Below are 23912 nucleotides of genomic sequence, written 5' to 3' on the forward strand. Positions count from 1 at the left end.
CCCAGCTGGGGTTTTCTCCTGCTATAGGAGTGCTATAAAAGCGCAATTTGGGATTACTACTGTCACTGCTGCTCACCAAATTAAGTTATTCGGGGAGTGATCTTGTCGTCGCCATCCCCATTCCAACACACACCCATTGACATACTCGGATTTGGCTGTGCGGCGCAACGAATTCCGAAAGCCAGGTGGCGGGGCTGGGGGCCCGGCCCGGCCCGCGCCACAGTTCGCCTGGAGGATCACCGCCAGGGGGCACTCTCGCCGAAGTCGGCCGCTCTGTCTCCTCCCCCGCGCGCTCCCTGCCCCTCGCTCCCCGCAGCCAGCAGAGAAGGCGGAAGCAGTGGCGTCCGCAGCTGGGGTTTGGCCTGCGGACGGTTCCCGGAGATGGCGACGGAGCCCATTAGACCCAGAGTTTGACGTCCAAGCAGCCACGTCTCGGCGCGCAGTGTCTGTATCCGTCCTCTACCAGCACCTTGGCTGAGCGGAGTCGTGCGGCTCGGGGGGAGCCCTGCCCGCCTGGTTCGGCCTCCCTGCGCACTTGAGTGGTGGGTCTCCTTCAGGCGCCTCCTTCTGGCGGCCGCAGCCTCGCTTCCCAGCGGTCAGGGACGCCGCCCCCCGCCCTTTCGCTCTCGGCAGGTCGGGGACGGTGTCCCTGTCCCCTCGCTCCCCACCAGTCGGGGACGCCTGCCCTGTGCCTTCGCTTTTCACAGGTCAGGGACGCCGCCCCTGCTCCCTTGCTTCCCACAGGTTGCTGGACGCCGCCCCTGCCCTCTCGCTTCCCGCTGGTCGAGGACACCGTTCCCTGTCCCTCGCTTCCCGCCGGTCGGGACGCCGCCTCTGATTCCACGCTTCCCACAGGTCGCGGACACCGTTCCCTGTCCCCTGACCTCTGCTCCCCAGGCCTCCTCTTCCTCGCTCACTCCACCCCCTAAGAAACCCCACGTCGCCTTCCTCAACCTTGCTCCCCTCACTCCGCTTTTTCCCCTTCCCAGATAAGGAAATTGCCTCCTGCAGTTTTCCGCTCCTTGGAACAAACACCTGCTTAAATTTTTAAAAAATCCTTTACGTTCCTGGCGACTCCGTCTGTCACTGTCATGGGAAAGCTATTTTTGGATTCCCTGTTCAACTCGATAGAAGTCTCAGGCAGCGAGTTTAAAAAAAAAAAAAAAAAAGGCTCAGATGACACGAATGTTTCCTCCCCCACCCCTACAGTCGGTAGTTCGAGCGACTGTTCCAGACGCCGGGTTGATAAAGCTGTTCCTAGTATTTGGCTTTAGGGGAACTCCAGCTGAGTTAGGACTGTCTTGAATGTGAACAGAAAGCACCTAAAGTATTAGCAGCTTCGCTGTATGGTATTTGATTGTTTCTTTCTCTGGGAGCAGATTACTATTTCTGAATGTCTTGTTACACAGGTTCCATATAGAAACGAGAAAAACTGGTAAAGAAATTCTGTGTTGGCCTTGTGAACTTGGCCGCTGTCATTTCATTCATTCTCTTTTGGTTGCTAGGGAAGGGAGAGGGGCTTTTCTGATTTTGAGGCTGAGGGTCTAGGTAAGAACAATGTGGCCTCTTTTGTGACTCTGGGAAGGAGTCGGGCATGTGGTGGGTACAGGATTACATCAGAGATTCAGCCTGCATGCACCACAGTATTTCAGAATTGTAACATGAGGTCTTCTCTGTGATAAATTTTTGGGCATATGATGCCGATAAACTTTTGGCCACTTAGATTTGGAGAGAAGTTCAAATCCTTGCCTCCTGGAGCAGAATAAATAGTGCCCAGGAAGGGGAATGCCCCTTGAATTTGGATTCAAAGTTAAGGCACAACAGCTGAATATTTTGCAGCATCTCTTGGCCATTGGAGTACATTTGTACTTCTTCACACTTTAGAAATTTAAGAAGCTGGTAAACAGTTTCTGTTTCTAAAGCTAGTAGGAAATTAAAGGTAATTTCTCCTATTTTCTTTACATGGTTTTTACTTTAATAAGTTACATGTTTACTCATGTATGAATTTCAGTTGACTTAAAATTGACTCATTTAAGACATAACCCGTTGACTTCTTTTAACTTGGCTCGTATCTCCTTAGCATCTGCCTTGGAGGACTAATATTTTGTACATCATCCTACTTCCCCCTCCCCCAAGACATTTTACAGTATTCTCCTTTGATGATAATGTACACCCAGACACTAATTTGTGAATTTAAATCATGATTTATGACAAGGCTGTTTTCAGTACTACTCATTTTATAGTTGAAGTAAGTTAGCAGTAGTTACATTCCACAATATTTAAGGTAGTGCTTATTAGATTTCACAACTGCAAAAGGGAATTACAATCAGGACACTCTTAACATACAAGTTAAGGAACGATTTATACTTTGTTCCATCCCTTTATTAATTCCTGTAGAAAGCCACGTAAGTAAGTAGAATAGAGGCTGTAAGAAATTTTTATTTTAGGCCTGGCATAATGGCTCATGCCTGTAATCCCAGCACTTCGGGAGGCTGAGGTGGGAGGATAGCTTGAGACCAGCTTGGGCAACATGGCAAAACCTTGTCTCTACAAAAAATACAAAAATTAACCAGGCTTGGTGGCACACACCTGTAGTCCCAGCTACTTGGGAGACTGAGGTGGGAGGATCACTTGAGCCCAGGAGGTGGAGGCTGCAGTGAGCCATGATCGTGCCTCTGCACTCCAGACTGGGCAATAGAGCAGGACCCTGACAAAATTATATATATATATATTTTTTACAAAAACATATTCTTATGTAAAATCAAAGTTCTATCTCCAGCCTGCTTTTGTAGCAGCTCCTATGACACAGTAGGAGGTTAAAAAGTAAAAAAAAATCCTGATAGAGCACAATATTTTCTGCATGCATGCCAGATCATCTTTTATTTACTTCTGTAACTGACACAAAGCACTTTTTGTTCTTCTCTTAGTATTAGTTATCATTATAATTAAGTTAGAAAGGTGATTTTTCCTTAACTCATTGCGATCCTTAAAACTAAAGGGACAAAATGTTTTAACTTACCAAAGAAAGAGGAAACAAAAATGCTAAGTGGCAGTCAAGAACTGTTTTTAACTTAATTTTCCCTTTATGTTCAATTACATGGAACTATATACTATGGACTTAAAGGGTGACCATATAAAAAAGTTTATTTGGAAAATAGCTCTGGATTGCTTCTTAAAGCGTGGAAAGTAATGTGAAACTTGAAGGCAAATAGATTTTGAACATGCTCACTTTTATGTCACACTGCATTCCCACAGTGGAGTTCCTTTTAAGGAATTATAACTGATTAGACAGATTTTCTTAGGAACACATTAGCTATAAAAGGTCTCTTCAAACCTAAAGACCTTCAAGCCTTTTGAACTGGATTGGAAGCAGGCAGTGTATAGACTGTCCAATAAACTAAATTTTGAACTGGACGTTTGGGCAGAAAAGAAAAGATACACCTAGCTTCATAATTTCTGCCTTTGTCTTCTGGCCAGCACTTGGATATATGTCCTATAACCAAATAACAAATACTAATTTCTCAAAAGTGATTTTACTTTTAAAAAAATGGTTCAATACCTAATATTGTCAAGGGTAGAGAAAAATGGACTCCTGCCTATATACCATGCTTGTGGGAGTGGAAATTAGAATGTCTGACACATATTGGATAACCAGGATTATCTATCAGAAAGCTTAAAAAGTTACATACCCTCTGATCCAACAATTCTACCTCTAGGAAATTTACCTAAGGAAGTAATTGGACACAAAAATAAAATGAGGTCTATCTGTATACCTTATTTTATAGCACTGGTTTTTTGCGCTTCACGGATACTGCTTTTTTTTCTTCAGCACGTTGAAGATTTATGTGAACCCTGTATTGTACAAGTCTTTCCATGCCATCTTTCCAACAGCATGTGCTCACTCTGCATTTGTCTGTCACATTTTTGTAATTCTTGCAATATTTAGAACTTCATTATATCTATCATAGTGATCTGTGCCAGCGATTTTTGATGTTACTATTGTAATTGTTGTTTTGGGGTACATGAATCACACCCATATAAGATGGTGAACTTAATAAATATGAGAGCTCTGACTGCTCCACTGACCAGCTGGTATCCTTACTGTCCCTCTCCTCAGGCCTCCCTACTCCCCTGAGACACAGCAATATTGAAATTAGACACAACAGTTTTGAAATTAGACCAATTAATAATCCTACAATGGCCTCTAAGTGTGCAGGTGAACCAAAGAACCACAGGGCTGTCACTTTAAATCAAAAGCTAGAAATAATTATGCTTACTGAAGAAGGTACATCAGAAGCCAAAATGGGCCGTTTAGCCAAATTGTGAATACAAAGGAAAAGTTGTTGAAGGAAATTAAAAGTGGTACTCCAGTGAACTCACTAATGAAAAAGTGAGACAGCCTTATCGCCGATACGGAAAAAGCTATAGTGGTCTGGATGGAAGATCAAACCAGCCACAACATTTCCTTAAGCCAAAACCTAATCCAGAGCAAGGTCCTAATTCTCTTCAATTCTGTAAAGTTTGAGGGAGGTGAGGAAGCTGCAGAAGAAAAGTTGGAAGCTAACAGAGATTGGTTTATGAGATTTAAGGAAAGAAGCCCATCTCCATAACATAAAAGTGGAAGGTGAAAGAGCAAGTGTTGATGTGAAACTACAGCACGTTATCCAGAAGATCTAGCTGCGATCATTGATGAAGGTGGCTACACTAAACAACAAATTTTCAGTGTATACAAAACAGCCTTTTATTGGAAAAAGATGCCACCTAGGACGTTCATAGCTATAGACAAGTCTGTTCCTGACTTCAGAATTTTAAAGGACAGGCTGATGACTCTTGTTAGGGGCTAATGCAGCTGGTGACTGTGAGTTGACACCAGTGCTCATTTACACTTTTGAAACTCCTAGGGCCTGAATAATTATACTAAATCTACTCTGCCTGTGCCTTATAAAGGTAACAACAAAGCCTGGATGACAGTGTATCTGTTTACAGCGTAGTTTACTGAATATTTTAAGCCCACTGTCAAGAACTGTTCGGGAAAAAGAGATGCCTTTCAAAATGTCACTGCTCATTAACAATGCACTTAATCACCCAAGAGCTCTGATGGAGATGTTCAAGATTAATGTTGTTTTCATGCCTGCTAATATAACATTCATTCTGTAACCCATGGATCAAGGAGTCAGTCAGACTTCCAAGTCTTATTATTTAAAACATACATTTCATAAGGCTATCGCTGCCATAGAGAGTGAGTCCTCTGATGGATCTGGACAAAGTAAATTGAAACTTTCTGGAAAGGATTCACCTTTCTAGATGCCATTAAGAACATTTGTGACTCATGGGAGGAGGTTGACATATCAGCCTTAACAGGAGTTTGAAAGAAGTTGAACTTGAAAGACGCCCTCATGGATGACTTGGAGCGGTTCAGGACTTCATTAGAAGTCACTGAAGATATGGTAGAAATAGCAAGAGAACTAGAATTAGAAGTGGAGTCTGAAGATATGACTGAATTTCTGCAGTCTCATGGTAAAACTTGAACAGATGAAGAGTTGCTTCTTATGGATGAGCAAAGAAAGTGGTTTTTTGAGATGGAATCAACTCCTGGTGAAGATGCTGAGACCATTGTTGAAATAACAACAGAGGATTTAGAATATTCTACAAACTTAGTTGATAAAGCAGTGGCAGAATTTGAGAGGATTAACGCTATTTTTGAAAGAAGTTCTCCTGAGGGAAAATGCTATCAAACAGCATCACATGCTACAGAGAAATACTTCTTGGTAGCAAACTTCATTGTATTATTTTAAGAAGTTTTCACAGCCACCCCAGCCATCAGCAGTCACCAACCTGATCAGTCAGCAGCCATCAACATTGAGGCAGGACTCTCTACCAGCAAAAAATATTACAGCTCGCTGAAGGCTCAGATGATCACTAGCAGTTTTTAGCAATAAGGTGTTTTTCAGTTAAGGTATATGCATTGCCTTTTTAGACATAATGTTATTGCACACTTAATAGACTACTGTATAGTATAAACATGACTTTTTATATGTAGTAGGAAACCAAAAAATTTGTATTATTTGCTTTATTATGGTATTTGGATTATTGCCGTGGTTTGGAACTGAACCCAAACTGTCTGAGTATGCCTATATATGGGAATAAAGATAACAAAGGATATATACCCTAGTGTAGCATAACAGCATCATTTGTCCTCAGATTTGGAAGGTATAAAGGGGGCCCTATACCCTGTTTTATGACTCAGCTGTAGTGACTAGGTCTGCTATTTTCTGCTGTCTTGCCGTTGTTTGCTTCCTTTCAATCTATATGAACCTTCCCTAGGAGTCCACATCAGATATAGCAAGGCTATGGGAGCTATTTTTAACTTAGGGCATACTGTATCAAAACTAAATAAACCACAGCCGGGCACGGGGGTTCATGCCTGTAATCTCAACACTTCAGGAGGCCAGGGCAAGTGGATCGTTTGAGGTGAGGAGTTCCAGACCAGCCTGGCCAACATGGCAAAACCCCGTCTCTACTAAATACAAAAATTAGCTGGGCGTGGTGGCGGGCGCCTGTAATCCCAGCTATTGGGGATGCTGAGGCAGGAGACTTGCTTGAACCCAGAAGGCAGGGGTTGCAGTGAGTCGAGATTGCACCATTGCACTCCAGCCTGAGCAGCAGAGTGAGACGCTGTCTCCAAAAAAAACACCTGGACAAGTAAACTACATGCCAAGTTTCTTTGCAGATTCTTGGGAATTCTGTCAATTTAGTGTAGTAGTGCTGGACAGACCATGTTTAATAGTAGCTGTGGCCAGCACTTTAGTGTAATAAAATAAAGGCAAATAAATTATAAATGCAGCTTCATGGACAAATTGGTCAAAACATGGATAAAAGTAGTGTAGTGCAAAGTGCAAAGCTCCAAGGTCAGGTAGACTTGGGTTCTGATCCCAACTCTGTTACTTATTAGTTGGGTTGTCTTGGGTAAGTTGCTTAACCTTTTAAGCTCCATAACTACCACTTTGATAAGTGGCGACAACAAAACTTAAGTAAAATACTACATGAAGTTGTTGTAGTAGCTCATTCTTACTGACTGGCACTGTTCTAAGTGCTTTGCACATATTAACACATTTAATCCTCTGAGTAACTCAGGTGGATTTTATTGTTAGAACCATTTTACAGATGAGAAAATTGAAGCACAGAAAGGTTATATAATTTGCCCAGCTCATAAATGGAAGAAAAGAGTTGAATTCATATCACTCAATTCCAGCACCTGAGCTCAGCACCACTTACTAGCACTGCCTTTCCAGCCAGAATAGTGCCTCATTGTAGGTGGTCATCAAGTGCTACTGAGAATCTTTGAAAAGAATTAAAAGGTATTTGTAGTGGTAAAAGGATTGAGTACTACTGTCTTAATCTTTGATTTGGTGCAGTGGCAGCAAGGAATTTTACATAAAAGTGAGACAAGCAGGAGAATATGACTGGAGGCCTACATTCTGTTTCTAGAATGATATCTGGCACATACTAGAAATTTTTTTCAAAAGTAATTATTTAAAATACAGATGTGGTTACATGGGCTGTGAATTGCTCTTACATAAAAGCTGCTTGCTTGTAAATACCAATATCTCCTCTGCTCATGAAACCAATAGTTTTCCATAGGCAAACAAAACATCACTTGTTTTTCCAGTCATTAATAATGAAACATAGTCACCTGACCTGACTGAAGGCAGAAGGACATAAAAGTACACTTTTTCAATTCTATTTTTAATACCTAATAGAAATCTCCACACTGAGCATTTAGAAGTCCTTATAGAATTTTAGACCTGGAAAAGAAACCAAGATCTAAATGGTTAAGTAACTTGCTCTAATCACGCGTCTGATAGTGGCACATGATCACCTGATTCCTTGTGTACTGCTTTTCCTGGCACCGAGCTGCTAGCCATACTATTCCCTTCAGCTCAGGATACTTGAAGGAACTTGAACAACATGGATAAGTTCTTTAGCAATGCTTAGTGAACACTTACTGGATGAAAAATCTTGTGCTAAGTACTGAGGAAATGGAAATTAAAATATTTAGCTCAATCACAGGAAACAGACATGTAAACAGATAATTGTGATATAGAAGAATATTACAATTGAGGTGCTTCTCCTTTTTTAACTTTATATGCTGTCATTCTACTAGATCATGAACTTCTGAAGGGACCTAGCTTTCTTTGTGTGCTCCAAGTGATTTGCACAAATAATAATATATATTTTGAAGGAGAGAATCAGGTAACTTAACAATAGTGGTGAAAAAGCTCAAAACACTTTTTTTTTTTTTTTTTGAGAAGGAGTCTGGCTGTGTCGCCCGGGCTGGAGTGCAGTGGCCGGATCTCAGCTCACTGCAAGCTCCGCCTTCCGGGTTTACACCATTCTCCTGCCTCAGCCTCCTGAGTAGCTGGGATTACAGGCGCCCGCCACCTCACCCGGCTAGTTTTTTGTATTTTTTAGTAGACACGAGGTTTCACCGTGTTAGCCAGGATGGTCTCGATCTCCTGACCTCGTGATCCGCCCGTCTCGGCCTCCCAAAGTGCTGGGATTACAGGCTTGAGCCACCGCGCCCAGCCTCAAAACACTTTTAAAAGTTTTCTGTAAATAACAATACAGCTGAGGTACATGAATTAAAAAGTGACTTGTATAGATAAGCTATGATATATATGTGTGGGGTGTGAGTGTATGCGTTTCTTATAAAGGCATTTTTTCTTGTTGTTTCTACAGAGCAAGTGATAATCAAGTTACTATGAGTCTGCTAAACTGTGAAAACAGCTGTGGATCCAGCCAGTCTGAAAGTGACTGCTGTGTGGCCATGGCCAGTTCCTGTAGCGCTGCAACAAAAGATGATAGTGTGGGTGGAACTGCCAGCACGGGAAACCTCTCCAGCTCATTTATGGAGGAGATCCAGGGATATGATGTAGAGTTTGACCCACCCCTGGAAAGCAAGTACGAATGCCCCATCTGCTTGATGGCTCTACGAGAAGCAGTGCAAACACCATGCGGCCATAGGTTCTGCAAAGCCTGCATCATAAAATCAATAAGGTACGTGAGCGTAAGAAAGAATGGTGTCCTATAACAGAACCAGATGCAGAGAACATTATTACATAGAACATGGAACATCCCAAAAGTAGTCTTATACATAAAAAGCTACTTAGGAAAAAAGAACAATGGACAGAAAATTGAGAAAGTTAGATTCTTATCCCAGTTTCCACTGTTGTGTGAAAAGTGACCTGAATCTCCTCCTCTTTTGACCCTTGAATAAATAAGTAAATAATTTGCTACTTTTACTTAAAGCAGTTCTAATGCAGACTGGGGAGTGACTCTATGCTTTAAAGAAAACAGTATTTTTTAAATGTACCTTAAATTATGATGCTACTAGAGAAGGATAATCTCAACCACACAAAGAATACTGACTGTAAGCAATGAGTTATTGTGATTTTAGGCATGTTAAATCTTGCCTGTTACCTAAAGTGTATGGTCAACTGTAAAATTACCAGTATTTTTAAAGAAAGTATTAACTGAAGGCTCTACCTTCATAATATATCCAAAATCCAGTCCCTACTCACTTCCTGCCTCTACCACCATCCTGTTGTGAATCACCACCAGCTCTCTAACAGGCCTCCTGTTTTCTATTCTTGCCTTCTTCCAGGCTGTTCTCAATACAACAGCCAGAGTGAACCTAGTAAAATAAGTAAGATGGTGTCATCTCTGCTCAGACCATTGTAGCAGGGTATCTGGGAGTAAAAACTAAACTCCTTACGACCCTGTATAATAGGCCCATGATTCATTTCCTGACCTCTTTTCTGCTGTGCTCTTTGTCCTTCTACCCATTCATTCCCTCTTTGCTATTCCTTGAACATGTCAGGCACACTCCTACCTTGGTGAGTGGCTTTAGCTCTTCTGTTTGCAACACTCTTGCCACAGCTAACCCCTTAACTCTTCCTCTTTGGCTCAAATGTCACCTTCTCATAGGTCCCCTCACCACCCTGTTTATACCACAGTGTGGTTCCACCCTTCTTGCCAGACACTCCCAATCTCTCCACCTGGCTCTACTTTTCTTTTTTCCCTTAGCACTTTCTGCCTTCTAAAGCACCAGATAATTTATGTGGTTATTGTCTGCCCCACTGGATTATAAGCTTCTTGAGAGCAAAATTTTAGATCTGTTTTATTTCTTGATTTTTCCCAAGTTCTGGAAATAGTGCCTGACCCATAGTAGATGATCAGTAAATCATGGTTGCTTTAACTGAATGAAAGTACTTGCAATTTCCATGGAAATAGATACATTTTACTGTAATTCAAAAGTACATAGGAATTTTTTAGGTGACTAAGGATTCCTATACAGGACAAAAAATTGGATGAATGGGGGCAGATTTTATGTTCTTCAATAAATAGCCATCTAGTTATATTAGTGAATTCATTGTAAGTCTGTCCTGGCAATTTGTTAGTCTCCAAAAAGTTTTTATCTGCTGACTTTTACATTAACTTTTCTATAAAATTTGAATTTAAGAGTAACTACATCCATACTCGGTACTTGGCTTAATTTAAATCACAAAAGGTAACATCTGTTGTTTCAATTTTGGGGAAAAATGTATTACACAGTGCTGACTTTACAAGATCTATTTTGGGTGGATTTTCTCAACCTCGACATTATTTTATTTTATTTTTTATTTTTTGAGATGGAGTCTTGCTCTGTCTCCTAGGCTGAAGTGCAGTGGCACGATCTCAGCTCACTGCAACCTCTGCCTCCTGGGTTCAAGCAATTCTCTGCATCAGCCTCCTGAGTAGCTGGGATTACAGACACCCGCCACCACACCCAGCTAATTTTTTGTATTTTTAGTAGAGATGGGGTTTCACCATCTTGGCCAGGCTGGTCTTGAACTCCTAACCTTGTGATCCACCCACCTCAGCTTCTCAAAGTGCTGATTACAGGCACGAGCCATTGCACCTGGCCAACATTATTGATATTTTGGGCTGGATAATTATTTGTCATGGGAGAATGTCCTGTGTGTTGTAGGATCTTTAGCAGCATCCCTGGCCTCTGCTCACTGGATGCTATTAGTATCCTCCTTTCCTGCACTTAGAAGTCCCAAAATATCCCCTGGGGGTCAAAATTGCCCCTAGTTGCGACCGCTCTATGCATGAGAGCAGAATTAAAGGCACAACTTTTTTTTTTTTGATGTGATGCAATCTTGGCTCACTGCAACTTCTGCCTCCCAAGTTCAAGTGATTTTCCTGCCTCAGCCTCCCCAATAGCTGAGATTACAGGCGTGCATGCCACTATGCCTGGTGAATTTTTGTATTTTTAGTACAGATGGGGTTTCATCATGTTGTCCAGTCTAGTCTTGAACTGCTGACCTCAAGTGATCTGCCCACCTCGGTCTCCCAAAGTGCTGGGATTACAGGCATGAGCACTGTGCCCAGCCTCAACTTTTTTTTTCTGTGTATAATTATTTTTATTTATGTTGTATTTAGGTAAAATGGTAGCATATTATGGATCATTGATTTTCCTGTAGGTAGAAATGTAGTTTTTTACCAGGTGTCAGCCATGCCCAGGAAGGTAGCTAACCTTTAGCAGCTTTTTAATAGCAAGATGTTCGTGAAAGTAGTGGGACAGTGGTCTGAGAAGGAAATACAACCCACAAAAAGAAGTCTGAGGCTTTTTTTTTTCTGTCTCCCCGTAAGCTTTTTAAAAACGAACACCTAGTGCCAGTGTTCTTAAAGGAACTGCTCTGAAATTTCTCATTGAGTTTGTCATTCAAGCAATCAAAGTGCATCTCAATACAACCCCATTGTCTTTTCCTGAGGATAGTGTTTTCCAGCATAAGAAAGAATAAACCACTGAGAAGCAGGACATAGAGGTCCTTTAACTTTCTGTCACATTGGACCCTAGACATACAAATAAAGGAGGACTTTTGTTGCCTGTTAGCTGGAGTGTTACAGTGACTATTTCAGAGTAAACTTTAAAATGTGACTTCATGGAGGTACTGCTAAGTGCTGAAATTTTTACTTATGACTGAGCAATTGCATTATAGACATGTTATTAGCACTGTGAGCATCTTTCTAGTGTGTTGTATAGGTGTGACAACACAGAGGCCAGACGGCCAAAATTCCCATTCTTAACTTGCACTTCATTTTATACCAATCAAAATACCTTACTCAGCTAATTTTTCTCAAAAAGCTGGACTCTATCCTACTGTATAAAAATCCCTTTGCTTTTGATAGGCTATCAATATGCTGCTAATTGTACTCATTTCATAAAAGAACAGTTTATTTTGTTGATGTGCAATATAATGTGTTAAATTGTTTTTTCCTTCTGAAACAGTAAATGGAGAATTTATATATAGCGAATTAAAGTTGTTTGGATTTTCTAAAGTGAATATTTAAATCTAGTTGTGTGTATTCTGTTTCTGTTAGGGATGCAGGTCACAAATGTCCAGTTGACAATGAAATACTGCTGGAAAATCAACTATTTCCAGACAATTTTGCAAAACGTGAGATTCTTTCTCTGATGGTGAAGTGTCCAAATGAAGGTTGTTTGCATAAGATGGAACTGAGGCATCTTGAGGTATTAAAGTTCTTTTCTAGCTGTTAGCGCATGTATGAAAGGAAGTTCCTACAGAATAGGGACTTTGCTATGTCCATCTGTGTATTGCCAGTACCTAGCATATGATGATTAGTTAATAAATTCTTGCTGAATTAATGCCAGTCCTTTAATTATTGAATATAAATATAAGTAGAAACCAGAAATATACTGTTTTACCTACTCTGGCTTTGCCTAGCAGTAATTTTTTTAAAAAAATCAGTATTGTTTCATAAGCTTTTTTGGTGAGTTTTGTCTGCAGTAAACCTGAGGAGCATTTTACATACAAGTGTCGGCCAGGCACAGTGGCTCACCCCTGTAATCCCAGCACTTTGGAAGGCTGAGGCAGATGGATCACGAGGTCAAGAGTTCGAGACCAGCCTGACTAATATAGTGAAACCCCGTCTCTTACTAAAAATACAAAAATTAGCCGGTGCATGGTGGCATGCACCTGTAATCCCAGCTACTCAAGAAGCTGCGGCAGGAGAATCACTTGAAACCAGGAGGCAGAGGTTGCAATGAGCCAAGATCGCGCCACTGCACTCCAGCCTGGGCAACAGAGTGAGGCTCCATCTCAAAAAAGAAAATACAAGTGTCACATTTTAGTCTTAAAACTTCATTTTTGTCATTTTGAAATAAGCACTAAGTCCCAAGTAATCATCTCAGTATCCTCATTATACTTTTTTCTGTTTTTTAAATTGTGCATTTTATTATGAACTAAATGGAATACTCCTATAGTTTGAGATTAACTGAAACAATCAGATTATAAAATAATTTGCTTTTAAACTAAATAGATCAATTATTAACTTGGTGATTTTTACCAGAAATTAAATATTATTAATGTTATATTTGAAATTAAATGTTTAAGACAGCTATGCTACTTGCTCCTTTTACTTACTAGCTCTTAAAAGAGAGTGGCCTTTTCGACACAGTAATAAATTGATAAATGGGAAATCTGACTTCTTTCCAACTCTCTACCCTAATTGGATGCATGAACTTGAGAATTCACATTTCTTGTATAAATTTGCAATCCATGACCATTTGAAAAAATTCACTAAAGACGTTCACATTGTGAATGGTTCTGTGGTGTGCACTAGACAAAGTAGGTTCAGTAGCCTGCTGAAAGAGAACAGTATATTATTAGGAGAGATTATATGTAGAAGACTTCAGAGTTGGCTAATACTAATCTATTATTTTTTTATTATAGGATCATCAAGCACATTGTGAGTTTGCTCTTGTGGATTGTCCCCAATGCCAACGTCCCTTCCAAAAATTCCATATTAATATTCACATTCTGAAGGATTGTCCAAGGAGACAGGTTTCTTGTGACAACTGTGCTGCATTAGTGGCATTTGAAGATAAAGAGGCATGTACTAACTTGGAGTTGTTAAATTCACTACTTCGTAAAACATTGTTCTTCAATGTGTACTTGAGGGGGTTAGCAGTAGATAAGGATGTGACTCCAACTCTGAGTCTATATTATCAATTTTGGGAAAAATGATTTTTAAGAAAAGAAGCTTCAATAAGCCATTTTAGTTTGTAAGTGTAGAATTTGTATTTGCATGTCTTTCTTAAAAAACATTTATACTAGTTATCACTATTGTAGATAGGCAAGCAACAAAACTTCTAGGAAAGGCATATGCCGATCAGCTTTCCCGTGTGATATTTTAATGACCAATTTTGGATTGGAGACAAACAAGTAGAATAATTACTGCATAAGATCTACACAAAATTATTTTGAAAAAGAGAATGGGTTATAATTATTATGAAGAATAAATCAAACCCACAAAGTCTGTTTCCTCGATGATACTTCATCGTGCTGTATATATAATGTATTTAATGTATTTACATTTACTTCTCATTTTGTATGTTATATTTAAATTTAAAAGTTTATCCTTTTTTTTTTTTTTTGAGATGGAGTTTCGCTCTTGTTGCCCAGGCTGGAGTGCAATGGTGTGATCTCAGCTCATCACAACCTCTGCCTCCTAGGTTCAAACGATTCTCCTGCCTCAGCCTCCTGAGTAGGTGGAATTACAGGCGCGTACCACCATGCCTGGCTAATATTTTTGTATTTTTAGTAGAGATGGGGTTTCTCCATGTTGGTCAGGGTGGTCTCGAACTCCTGACCTCAGGTGATCCGCCCGCCTCGGCCTCCCAAAGTGCTGGGATTACAGGCACGAGCCACCGGACCAGGCAAAAAGTTTATCTTTTAAAAAGAAACTTGATGGTGCCTAACAGCATCGTGATTATAGGACAGTTTTTATATTCAGAAACTGAGATAGATTAAGTAGACTTGTATTAATATTGCCAATAAAAAAGCTAACACTGAAATCTAAGCCCTTGATCCCTATCCTATGTATACTTTTATAAAATAATCTACATATAATTTATGTTCTTTTGTTCTATTACTTAGATACATCCTTAAACTACAGTTTTTATAAATTCATATTGGCAGTTTTTCCCTACTTTGAGATCAAGTGTATTATATCCATTACATTGATAAAATATTCAAAAAAAGTCAGCCAACTTGATATAAATATAGAGAAGTCTCAGTCATAATCAGAGTAAAATGACAACTCCTTCCTTTCTTTTTTTTTTTTTTTTTTTTTTGAGATGGAGTTTTGCTCTTGTTGCCCAGGCTGGAATGCAATGGCGCAGTCTCGGCTCACCGCAACCTCTGCCTCCTGGGTTCAGGCAATTCTCCTGCCTCAACCTCTCATGTAGCTGGGATTACAGGCCTGCACCACCACGCCTGGCTACTTTTGTATTTTTAGTAGAGACGGGGTTTCTCTATGATGGTCAAGCTGGTCTCAAACTCCTGACCTCAGGTGATCTGCCAGCTTTGGCCTCCCAAAATGCTGGGAGTACAGACGTGAGCCACCGCGCCAAGCCTGACAACTTCTTTCTAAACTTTAGTAAATTAGATTGACTTAACCTGGAAGGCTAATTATTTCTTAGCACGTCAACTAAAGTCATTATATTCTAGAAAATAAGGCTCACCCTTGTGCGGCATATGAGAACCTGAGCACCAAATCCTCATGCCGTAATAAAAGATTTGTTCTTTAACTCTACTGACAAGAAATTTTAATCAAATTGTCATTCTGCTGCTGAAAATTTTTGGAAAAAGATTGCCTTTGGAGAATTATAGCCCCGGCAGATGATGTCCAAAGTAGTTACAGGATAAAAGGAAGGAATTGGAAAAATTATTTTTTATATACTACCCTGCTCTTTTAAAGAGCTGGAAGGTTGAATGAATCTATTACACTGGGAAAGAGAAAGAAAATATCCTTTATATATTACTCTCACTTTCACTCACTTTTGCTTTATACAAATTGATGTCCTTATTTGTTTATAGTGAAAAATTGCTTTTTATCAAAATTAGTTGTTTTCACTTTTTCAGATATTTTCATGCTTTAATTATATTTCTCGAATAAAATTTAGATCCATGACCAGAACTGTCCTTTGGCAAATGTCATCTGTGAATACTGCAATACTATACTCATCAGAGAACAGGTATTATTCATTTTCATAAATTATTATTTTCATAAACAGCTTAAAGAAGTGAGTTAGGATTTTTAATTGAAAATTTAAATCAATAAGGCAAAGAAATACAGATTGAAGAAGTATTAGAGCTGTGTGGAAATTTTTTATATTAATTAATATAAGTAATAAATACTTTAATGAAGAACAAAACATCCAGCCCTTTTTAAGTACTTAGAATTCCTAAGTCATTAACATAATACCTGTGCTTTTGTATATTCATAAAAATTTCCAACAAAACCAATTTTAAGATAAAAATAATCAAAAGTAAGGGTCCCCAGTTATAGAAAGAAAAACTAAGATATATATCTATTTACACACCGGGAAATGAGGCTCTCAAGTGTCCACAGATTGGCCGAAAGAATAAGAAAGAACAATGAAATAAAGGAAAGTAGTTCTGTTCAGTAGGAGAATATTAATTGAAGCTGTAATGCCTGAGGCATACAGGGAAGTTTTCAGATTTTCAGGACCTGTAGCCCTTCTGTTCAGTTGTCCTGTGGGCCACCAGTCGGGCATCATTAGAAGTAGTAACTATAACAGAAAATTATATGGTGGGTTTTTTTGTTTTCTGAGATAGAGTCTCATGCTGTTGCCCAAGCTGGAGTGCAGTGACACAGTCATGGCTCACTGCAGCCTCAAATTCCTGGCTCAGGCTGTCCTCCTCCCTCAGTCTCCCAAGGAGCTGGGACTACAGGTGTGCACCACCATGCCTGGCTAATTTTTTATTTTTTTAGATTTTTTGTAGAAATGGGGTCTTGTTATATTGCCTAGACTGATCTCGAACTCCTGAGCTCAAGCAATCTTCCCACTTTGGCCTCCTGCAGTGCTGGAATTACAGGTGCAAGCCACCAAGCCCAGCCCAAAGACTGTTTTGACTATTAGTAGAGAAAGGAAAATTCCATCTGATTGCTATCTTCTGACATTTGGGGAGTTTTCCCACAAAACATGAATATTAACCATTAAATATTTATATACCCATGAAATCTGTAAACCCAGAGATCATTGTTGACATACCTTACTGAGAAGCAGCAAGCAAAACCTGTCACTGGACAAGTTTGTTAACCTTAAAACTTTTTCATTGGTTTGTTGCCAGTCTATTAATTTTTCCAACAAAGGCTTAATTTGAAGGTGTTAAACTTCTTTTGCTTATGAAGTCCTAACTCATTTTCCTTTTTGCTCTCTTTTAATATTTAAAGGAAACCACGCAACAAATTAAAACCCAGCAAAAGAAAATATAGGAAAAAACCCTAGGCTAAGAGTCAGAAAACCTGGGTTTTCATCCTAGTTTTAAACTGTATTAACTGGTTTTATTTGTGCCCTCTCATCTTTAACAAGTTGACATTCTAAATAGATCTGGGATCAGCAAACTGGCCTGCCCCCTAGATTTGTCTCACTGCCTGTTTTTGTAAAGTTTTATTGAAAGAGCCATGCCCATGTGTGTATGTCTTGTGTATGGCTACTTTTATATGACAGTGGTAGAGCTTAATACTTGGGACAGAGGCAGTACAGCCCATATTTACTATCTGATCCTTTACAAAAAATTTTATTGACCCCTGTTCTACACTGTTCCCTCTTGAGAAGTGAAGGATTGAATTATAATGAATGGTCTCTCCGGTACTTTCTGTTTGAAATATCTACAACTATAGCTAACTTAAATTTCTAAAGGGAATTTGGCACCTCTTTTAAAAAATATGATTGAGTATAATGGATCTTACCTTAGAGAATGTGTCTTAGATTCCAACATCCAGGACTGAGACTTTCTTTAGAGCTTTTATTAATGTGTTTAAAGTACCTTCTAACATCTGAGTCTCCCCATTGTAACTAACATATGCCCAGATTAACAAAAGTTAAGATGATTTTTGAAAGGTGGTCATGAGGAAAGTATGGGTGTAGTCAGTGGCTTCAGTGCATGCAGTTGACTGGTTCCTATTAAATGGCCTAGACCATAGTGGGAGTCTATTGAGTTTGCAGTTGTAGCTGTTGTCAGGTGTTTTTTCTGTAAAGTGCCACTAGAGGGTGCCAGTTCCCAGCAAGAGGAACAAATTCATTTTCTTGAATTTTGAATAATTGGAGGGGTTATGATGAGATGTTGATATTTCCTTTCTCTATAACTTTTGGAAGTAAATGTTATTTTAATCTTTGTGGGTGATGGTTTATGCTGCACCTGTTCAACTGCCAATGTGGTACAAAAGCAGCCATTGACAATACAGTTTAAATGTTATTTCATCGAACATGATATGCAAGGAGGATTTTTCAGCCTTTGTTTTGGATTTCAGATGCCTAATCATTATGATCTAGACTGCCCTACAGCTCCAATTCCATGCACATTCAGTACTTTTGGTTGCCATGAAAAGGTAAGATTTTTTTTTTTCTTTTAGTTCTTGAATATAAGTAAAAAAATACTCAGTTACATCATGTAGTGGAGAATAACAACAAGAATGTAAATGCTTTATAAAGCAGTGTAATAAGTTATATAATAGAGTTATTCATGGATGCCATGGGCAGAAGCAAAGGCATACTTAGCAATGCCTAAAGCGTTCAGACAGACTTGAAAAAACATGATGCCTTGGGCTGAATCTTGACAGGTGAAATAGTTTTCCAAGAAGACAAGGGAGAGAAGACCAGTGAGAGAGAGTGAGCATGGTGATTTGAAGAACTACAATTAGTTTGTGTTGTGCTAGTTCAACCCAGTAGCAATGTAGATGATTTGAGGTAGAGGTGGAGGTGGGGGTACTAGTACCTGAGCTGTTGGAAATACTTAAGTGAAGACAGCTTGAATTATGGTGATGACAGTGAAGACAGATCTAGGAGACAGTACATATTTAGGAGAGAAGATCTATTGCCTATGTGACTAACTAAATGTGATGAGTAAAGGAGAGGGGGGCATCTAGAATGACTCTTGGTTTCTGGCCTTTGTCACTGGGTAGATGGAAGGGCCATTCGGCAAAAAAGAGTGAACACAGGAAGAACTGATTGGAGGTGGAGTTTAAAAAAGAAAAATCTGTTTTAATGAATTGAGTTACAGATATGACTTCACCCAGCTAGGGAACAGGTGGAGAGGACTGACATGCATTCTATGCTGTCTTAGGCCCCAAAGAGAAATTAGGACTCAAGTATTGCTTTGGGGAAGTGATTTGTGGTGATAATGGAAGGTGTGATTGAGATCAGATAGAGTATGTACAGGAAAGAGAAGTACACCAAGGAAAAGAGCCATGAACAAACAGTGTAAGAAACAGATGAACCAGGCAAAGAGAAGGTATTATTATGGTCTCCAAAATTAGTTTCAAGATTCATGATCAGTAGTGTCAAATGTCTGAGATGGATCATTGTTTATGTTATGTCTTTCTTTTTGGAGAGTGCAGTTACACTTTTGCTTTTCCATTATACTTTTTTTTTCCTGACTTATGTATAACAAACATACATTTAATAATTTAAAAAAATAAAATGAGCAAAATGGTATGGTTATAGTTTGTGGAAAAATTCTGTATTTTTGTGCTTAGAGAAAAAGATTTGAAAGAAATAAAATGTTAATGGAAGTTAGGTGAGATAATAGGTAACATACTTTCTTTTTGGTCATCTATATTTTCTAGGTTTTTTAAAGACTATGTGACCTTTTATAATAAAAAAGTGTTGTATTATGAATGTTTTTCATATAATAGGATGTTCTTAATGACCTTGAATAGCGTGGTGCCAGGAAAAAAATCCAATTTGCAATAGATTTGTATACTGGGAATTGCAGACGATACAGATAGACTATATTCTTGACTTTAAAAAAAAAAAAAGAAAATGGTATTAATATTAACTGGAGAGAGAGACAAAAGATCTTCAGAGAAGTTTATCCTTTTTTAATGGGAAATATTTTAATAATTGTATTCTAAAGAGGGAGAGATGTTTGAAGATGAAGAAAAATCACTGAGTAAAATCTCTGGGGTGTTGCAACAGGTCAGGTAACATTTAGCGCACAGGTAGAATGTTAATCTTGGAGAGGACAGGCATCTCAGTCAGAAAAGAAGGATGTGTATAAATACATTTTTTGTAGGTGGGAGGGAGATGTATATGAGTGAAAGCTGGGAGAGTAGTCATCAGATAGTCTGTTTTTCAGTGAACTAAGAGGCAGAGTCGCCTCATTGGATCAAAAATCTGTTGAAGGCAAAGGAAAATGGTAGAGAATTGAGGGAAGTGGTGTGACTACTTGAAAACCTCTTATTTGACCTGGCCAGGTCCCTTTCCTGCTCCTCACAGTATTGGTTCCCAATCTAAGGCTTGTGCTCGATTTTTAGATGCAGAGAAATCACTTGGCACGCCACCTACAAGAGAACACCCAGTCACACATGAGAATGTTGGCCCAGGCTGTTCATAGTTTGAGCCTTATACCCGACTCTGGGTATGTCTCAGAGGTCCGGAATTTCCAGGAAACTATCCACCAGTTAGAGGGTCGCCTTGTAAGACAAGACCATCAAATCCGGGAGCTGACTGCTAAAATGGAAACTCAGAGTACATATGTAAGTGAGCTCAAACGAACCATTCGAACCCTTGAGGACAAAGTTGCTGAAATTGAAGCACAGCAGTGCAATGGAATTTACATTTGGAAGATTGGCAACTTTGGAATGCATTTGAAATGTCAAGAAGAGGAGAAACCTGTTGTGATTCATAGCCCTGGGTTCTACACAGGCAAACCCGGGTACAAACTCTGCATGCGCTTGCACCTTCAGTTACCGACTGCTCAGCGCTGTGCGAACTATATATCCCTTTTTGTCCACACGATGCAAGGAGAGTATGACAGCCACCTCCCTTGGCCCTTCCAGGGTACAATACGCCTTACAATTCTTGATCAGTCCGAAGCACCTGTACGGCAAAACCATGAAGAGATAATGGATGCCAAACCAGACCTGCTTGCTTTCCAGCGACCCACAATCCCACGGAACCCAAAAGGTTTTGGCTATGTAACTTTCATGCATCTGGAAGCCCTAAGACAAAGAACTTTCATTAAGGATGACACATTATTAGTACGCTGTGAGGTCTCCACCCGCTTTGACATGGGTAGCCTTCGGAGGGAGGGTTTTCAGCCACGAAGTACTGATTCAGGGGTGTAGCTTGCCCTCACTTGTTCAAAAACAACTACGTGGAGAAAACAGTGCCTTTCCTTGCCCTGTTCTCAATAACATGCACATGAGCCGCAGGAAAGATGTAGTATCTACTAGTGAGTGTTGTTAGAGAGGTCACTTACTATTCCTGTTACAAATGATCTGAGGCAGTTTTTTCCTGGGAATCCACACGTTCCATGCTTTTTCAGAAATGGTTAGGTCTGAAGTGCCTGTGGCATGTTGCAGCAGCTATTTTGTCAATTAGTATACCTCTTTGTTGTGCTTTCTTGGGCTTTTGCTCTGGTGTATTTTATTGTCAGAAAGCCCAGACTCAGAGTACTAAACTTTTAATAATAATGGACTTTCCTTAAAACTTAGTCTATTTTATAGTATTATATGTAATATATTAAACGTGAAAATCACTACCGCCTTGTGCTAGTGCCCTCGAGAAGAGTTATTGCTCTAGAAAGTTGAGTTCTCATTTTTTTAACCTGTTATAGATTTCAGAGGATTTGAACCATAATCCTTGGAAAACTTAAGTTCTCATTCACCACAGTTTTTCCTCCAGGTTGTTACTAAGGATATTCAGGGATGAGTTTAAACCCTAAATATAACCTTACTTATTTAGTGTAAACATGTCTGTTGAATACTTGTTTAAGTGTTAGTTATGCCTTGCTTACATATTTCCTTGAGGTTACGAAGCAGCATCTTCCCCAGAGTTTGTAATGCTGAGAACCATGTGGATACCAAGTGCTTATTGTATGCTGTGTAACCCTTTTTGTCTATTCAGTGCAGAGTGAATTTCACAGCTCTGCGTATGTCTTCAGTTGTTTAATGCTTACAAGACAGGAGATACACACAGTCAGCAACATAAAAATTAAAAGTGACTCAAGTAGTCAGCCCATGTGGCATCTCGGTGGTGGTGACAGAAGCTATGTGAGCCAGAAGTTTTTAGCTCTTTCGAATACCCTCTGTTTTAGTTCAATTAAATAGAACAAAATTGATTTCCTATAATGAGAATTTTTTAAAACCTGGGAGATGATTGGAGATACCTAAGAGGTCACCAAACTAAGATTAGAAGTCATAGTGGTTGTATCACAACTTAGCTTGAGTACGTTGCTGTAGCCTAACAACTGCAGGTTCTGAGAAGGATCCTGTGGAATCCTGGAAGTAGCCAAATTTTCCTAATAGGGAAAGATGATTTTTTTGTGTGCCATGTATTTGTTAAAGGCCTATATATAGATATAAAATATTGTGGAATTGTTCTCAGGGAGACCCGCAACTAGTATAAGCTTATAAAGGATCTAAAGATCCATCCACCATTTAAAGTTGTCTGATAACGAGAGATAACATTGTATCCCCAGAGAGGCCAAATCAGGGTCCCCAGCCAGCGTTCTAGATCAGCCTTCATTTCAAGAGAAAGCCAAGGCCCTCATCTACTGGGGGGTGTGGTTTTCAGCCCCAGCGAGTGTCGTTTTGAACTTTCCCTTTGCTTTTTTCTCTCTTCTCCCTCCCCACCCACCCTTAGGCTCCTGATCTGGCGAGTTTGTTATGGAGTGAAAATAAAAGTCAAGCAGAGACCTTGTTCCCCATGCCACCATTAGTACCACAAGCTCATGGCTAGTTACCACATTATTTCCTGGCAGTTTGTGTCCCTCAGCTGTGCCTTCCAACCAGCTCCTGAGAATCACTGCATACCACCCTCTACGTAGGGAAACCCACACTGCTGCTGTTCCTGTGATTGTTTTACAATGAATAAATAATTGTCAAATTCCATTTAAAAAGTAAACAGTAGTAGTTTTGTATTTGCATAGAAAAAGCCTGAAGGAAATATACTAAACTTTTTGTTGGCTTATTTTCCTTTGTGCTTGCTTATATTTTTTACATTTTCTACAATAAATGTGTACTTTTATCAGAGAATTAAATGTTGCCACAAAACATTCAATCTCCACGCCCCCAGCTCAAAAAAGGAAATGATATTTAAAAACTTCCTGGCCAGATTTCTATTAAAAGCATTGGCTGTGCATTAGGTACAAAGAGGAGTCATTTCCTGCCTTGGTGATACTATTTTTTTCTACTAACTCAAGTCTTTAAAAAAATTTTTTTTTTATTTTGCCTAATTTCAGTTTTTAGCAAGCTTTCCATCTGTAAAATGATTTGGACTAGATGTTTCTACAGTCCCCTCCAGCCATAACATTCTGTCTCAAATTAAGTTCCAAGCACCAGAACACTGACAATACTTACTAAAGTATTTTGCCAGTAGAAAATGTCTTTAACTTATTCTTTGCTGACACTGATACTTTCCTCTAATTTAGTGTCTGTCGGCTGGGTCACATCTTAAATAAAATGAGCAATTTTAACCCCCAACATTTGGCATTTTGTCATAAACCAGCCAGTTATTTTATGCTGGTCATTCATCATGACTACAAAGTAAAAGAGTCAAGCTATCATTCCAAATAAAACTTTTGACTTCAATCAGAATTAAGCCTTAACCTGGAAAGTTGGTTTCTTCCTTGTATTTTCCCAGTCTCCTACTCCATTCTTAAACATGCTAGTTTCACTCAGTTGGGTGTACAAGCCTTCGGGCTTTATGTTGTATGTTACTAACCATCTTTTAACATACTTATCTTTTGGCATCATTCTGGGACATTGCTAAATTAAAAAGAAATTGTTTCCTCTTTTTCTGGAGATGT

At 39.5% G+C, this 23912-nt stretch overlaps 1 protein-coding gene across 2 annotated transcripts; it reads left to right on the forward strand.

Annotated features, from left to right (window-relative positions):
• Positions 1–277: 277 nt before the first annotated feature.
• On the forward strand, positions 278–23912 carry TRAF6 (TNF receptor associated factor 6). 2 transcript variants are annotated; one of them, XM_025358551.1, is made up of 8 exons: positions 312–542; positions 8165–8253; positions 8740–9057; positions 12430–12580; positions 13803–13961; positions 16037–16108; positions 18412–18489; positions 20416–21883. In XM_025358551.1, exons 3-8 carry the CDS (start codon positions 8762–8764, stop codon positions 21226–21228), a joined length of 1569 nt encoding a protein of 522 aa, XP_025214336.1. In that variant the 5' UTR covers positions 312–542; positions 8165–8253; positions 8740–8761; the 3' UTR covers positions 21229–21883. The 2 variants fall into 2 exon arrangements, with proteins under 2 accessions (XP_025214335.1, XP_025214336.1); XM_025358550.1 differs by lacking the exon at positions 8165–8253 and having other exon boundaries at positions 278–542; positions 20416–23912.

Source organism: Theropithecus gelada, chromosome 14 (assembly GCF_003255815.1).
Source record: "Theropithecus gelada isolate Dixy chromosome 14, Tgel_1.0, whole genome shotgun sequence".
NCBI classification, from domain to species: Eukaryota; Metazoa; Chordata; class Mammalia; order Primates; family Cercopithecidae; genus Theropithecus; species Theropithecus gelada.

Coding starts and splice junctions, on each gene's coding strand:
- TRAF6 (XM_025358550.1), top strand. CDS start 8,762: ATGAGTCTGCTAAACTGTGAAAACAGCTGTGGATCCAGCCAGTCTGAA. Junction 9,058..12,429: donor TGCATCATAAAATCAATAAG/GTACGTGAGCGT, acceptor TGTTTCTGTTAG/GGATGCAGGTCACAAATGTC. Junction 12,581..13,802: donor TGGAACTGAGGCATCTTGAG/GTATTAAAGTTC, acceptor TTTTTATTATAG/GATCATCAAGCACATTGTGA.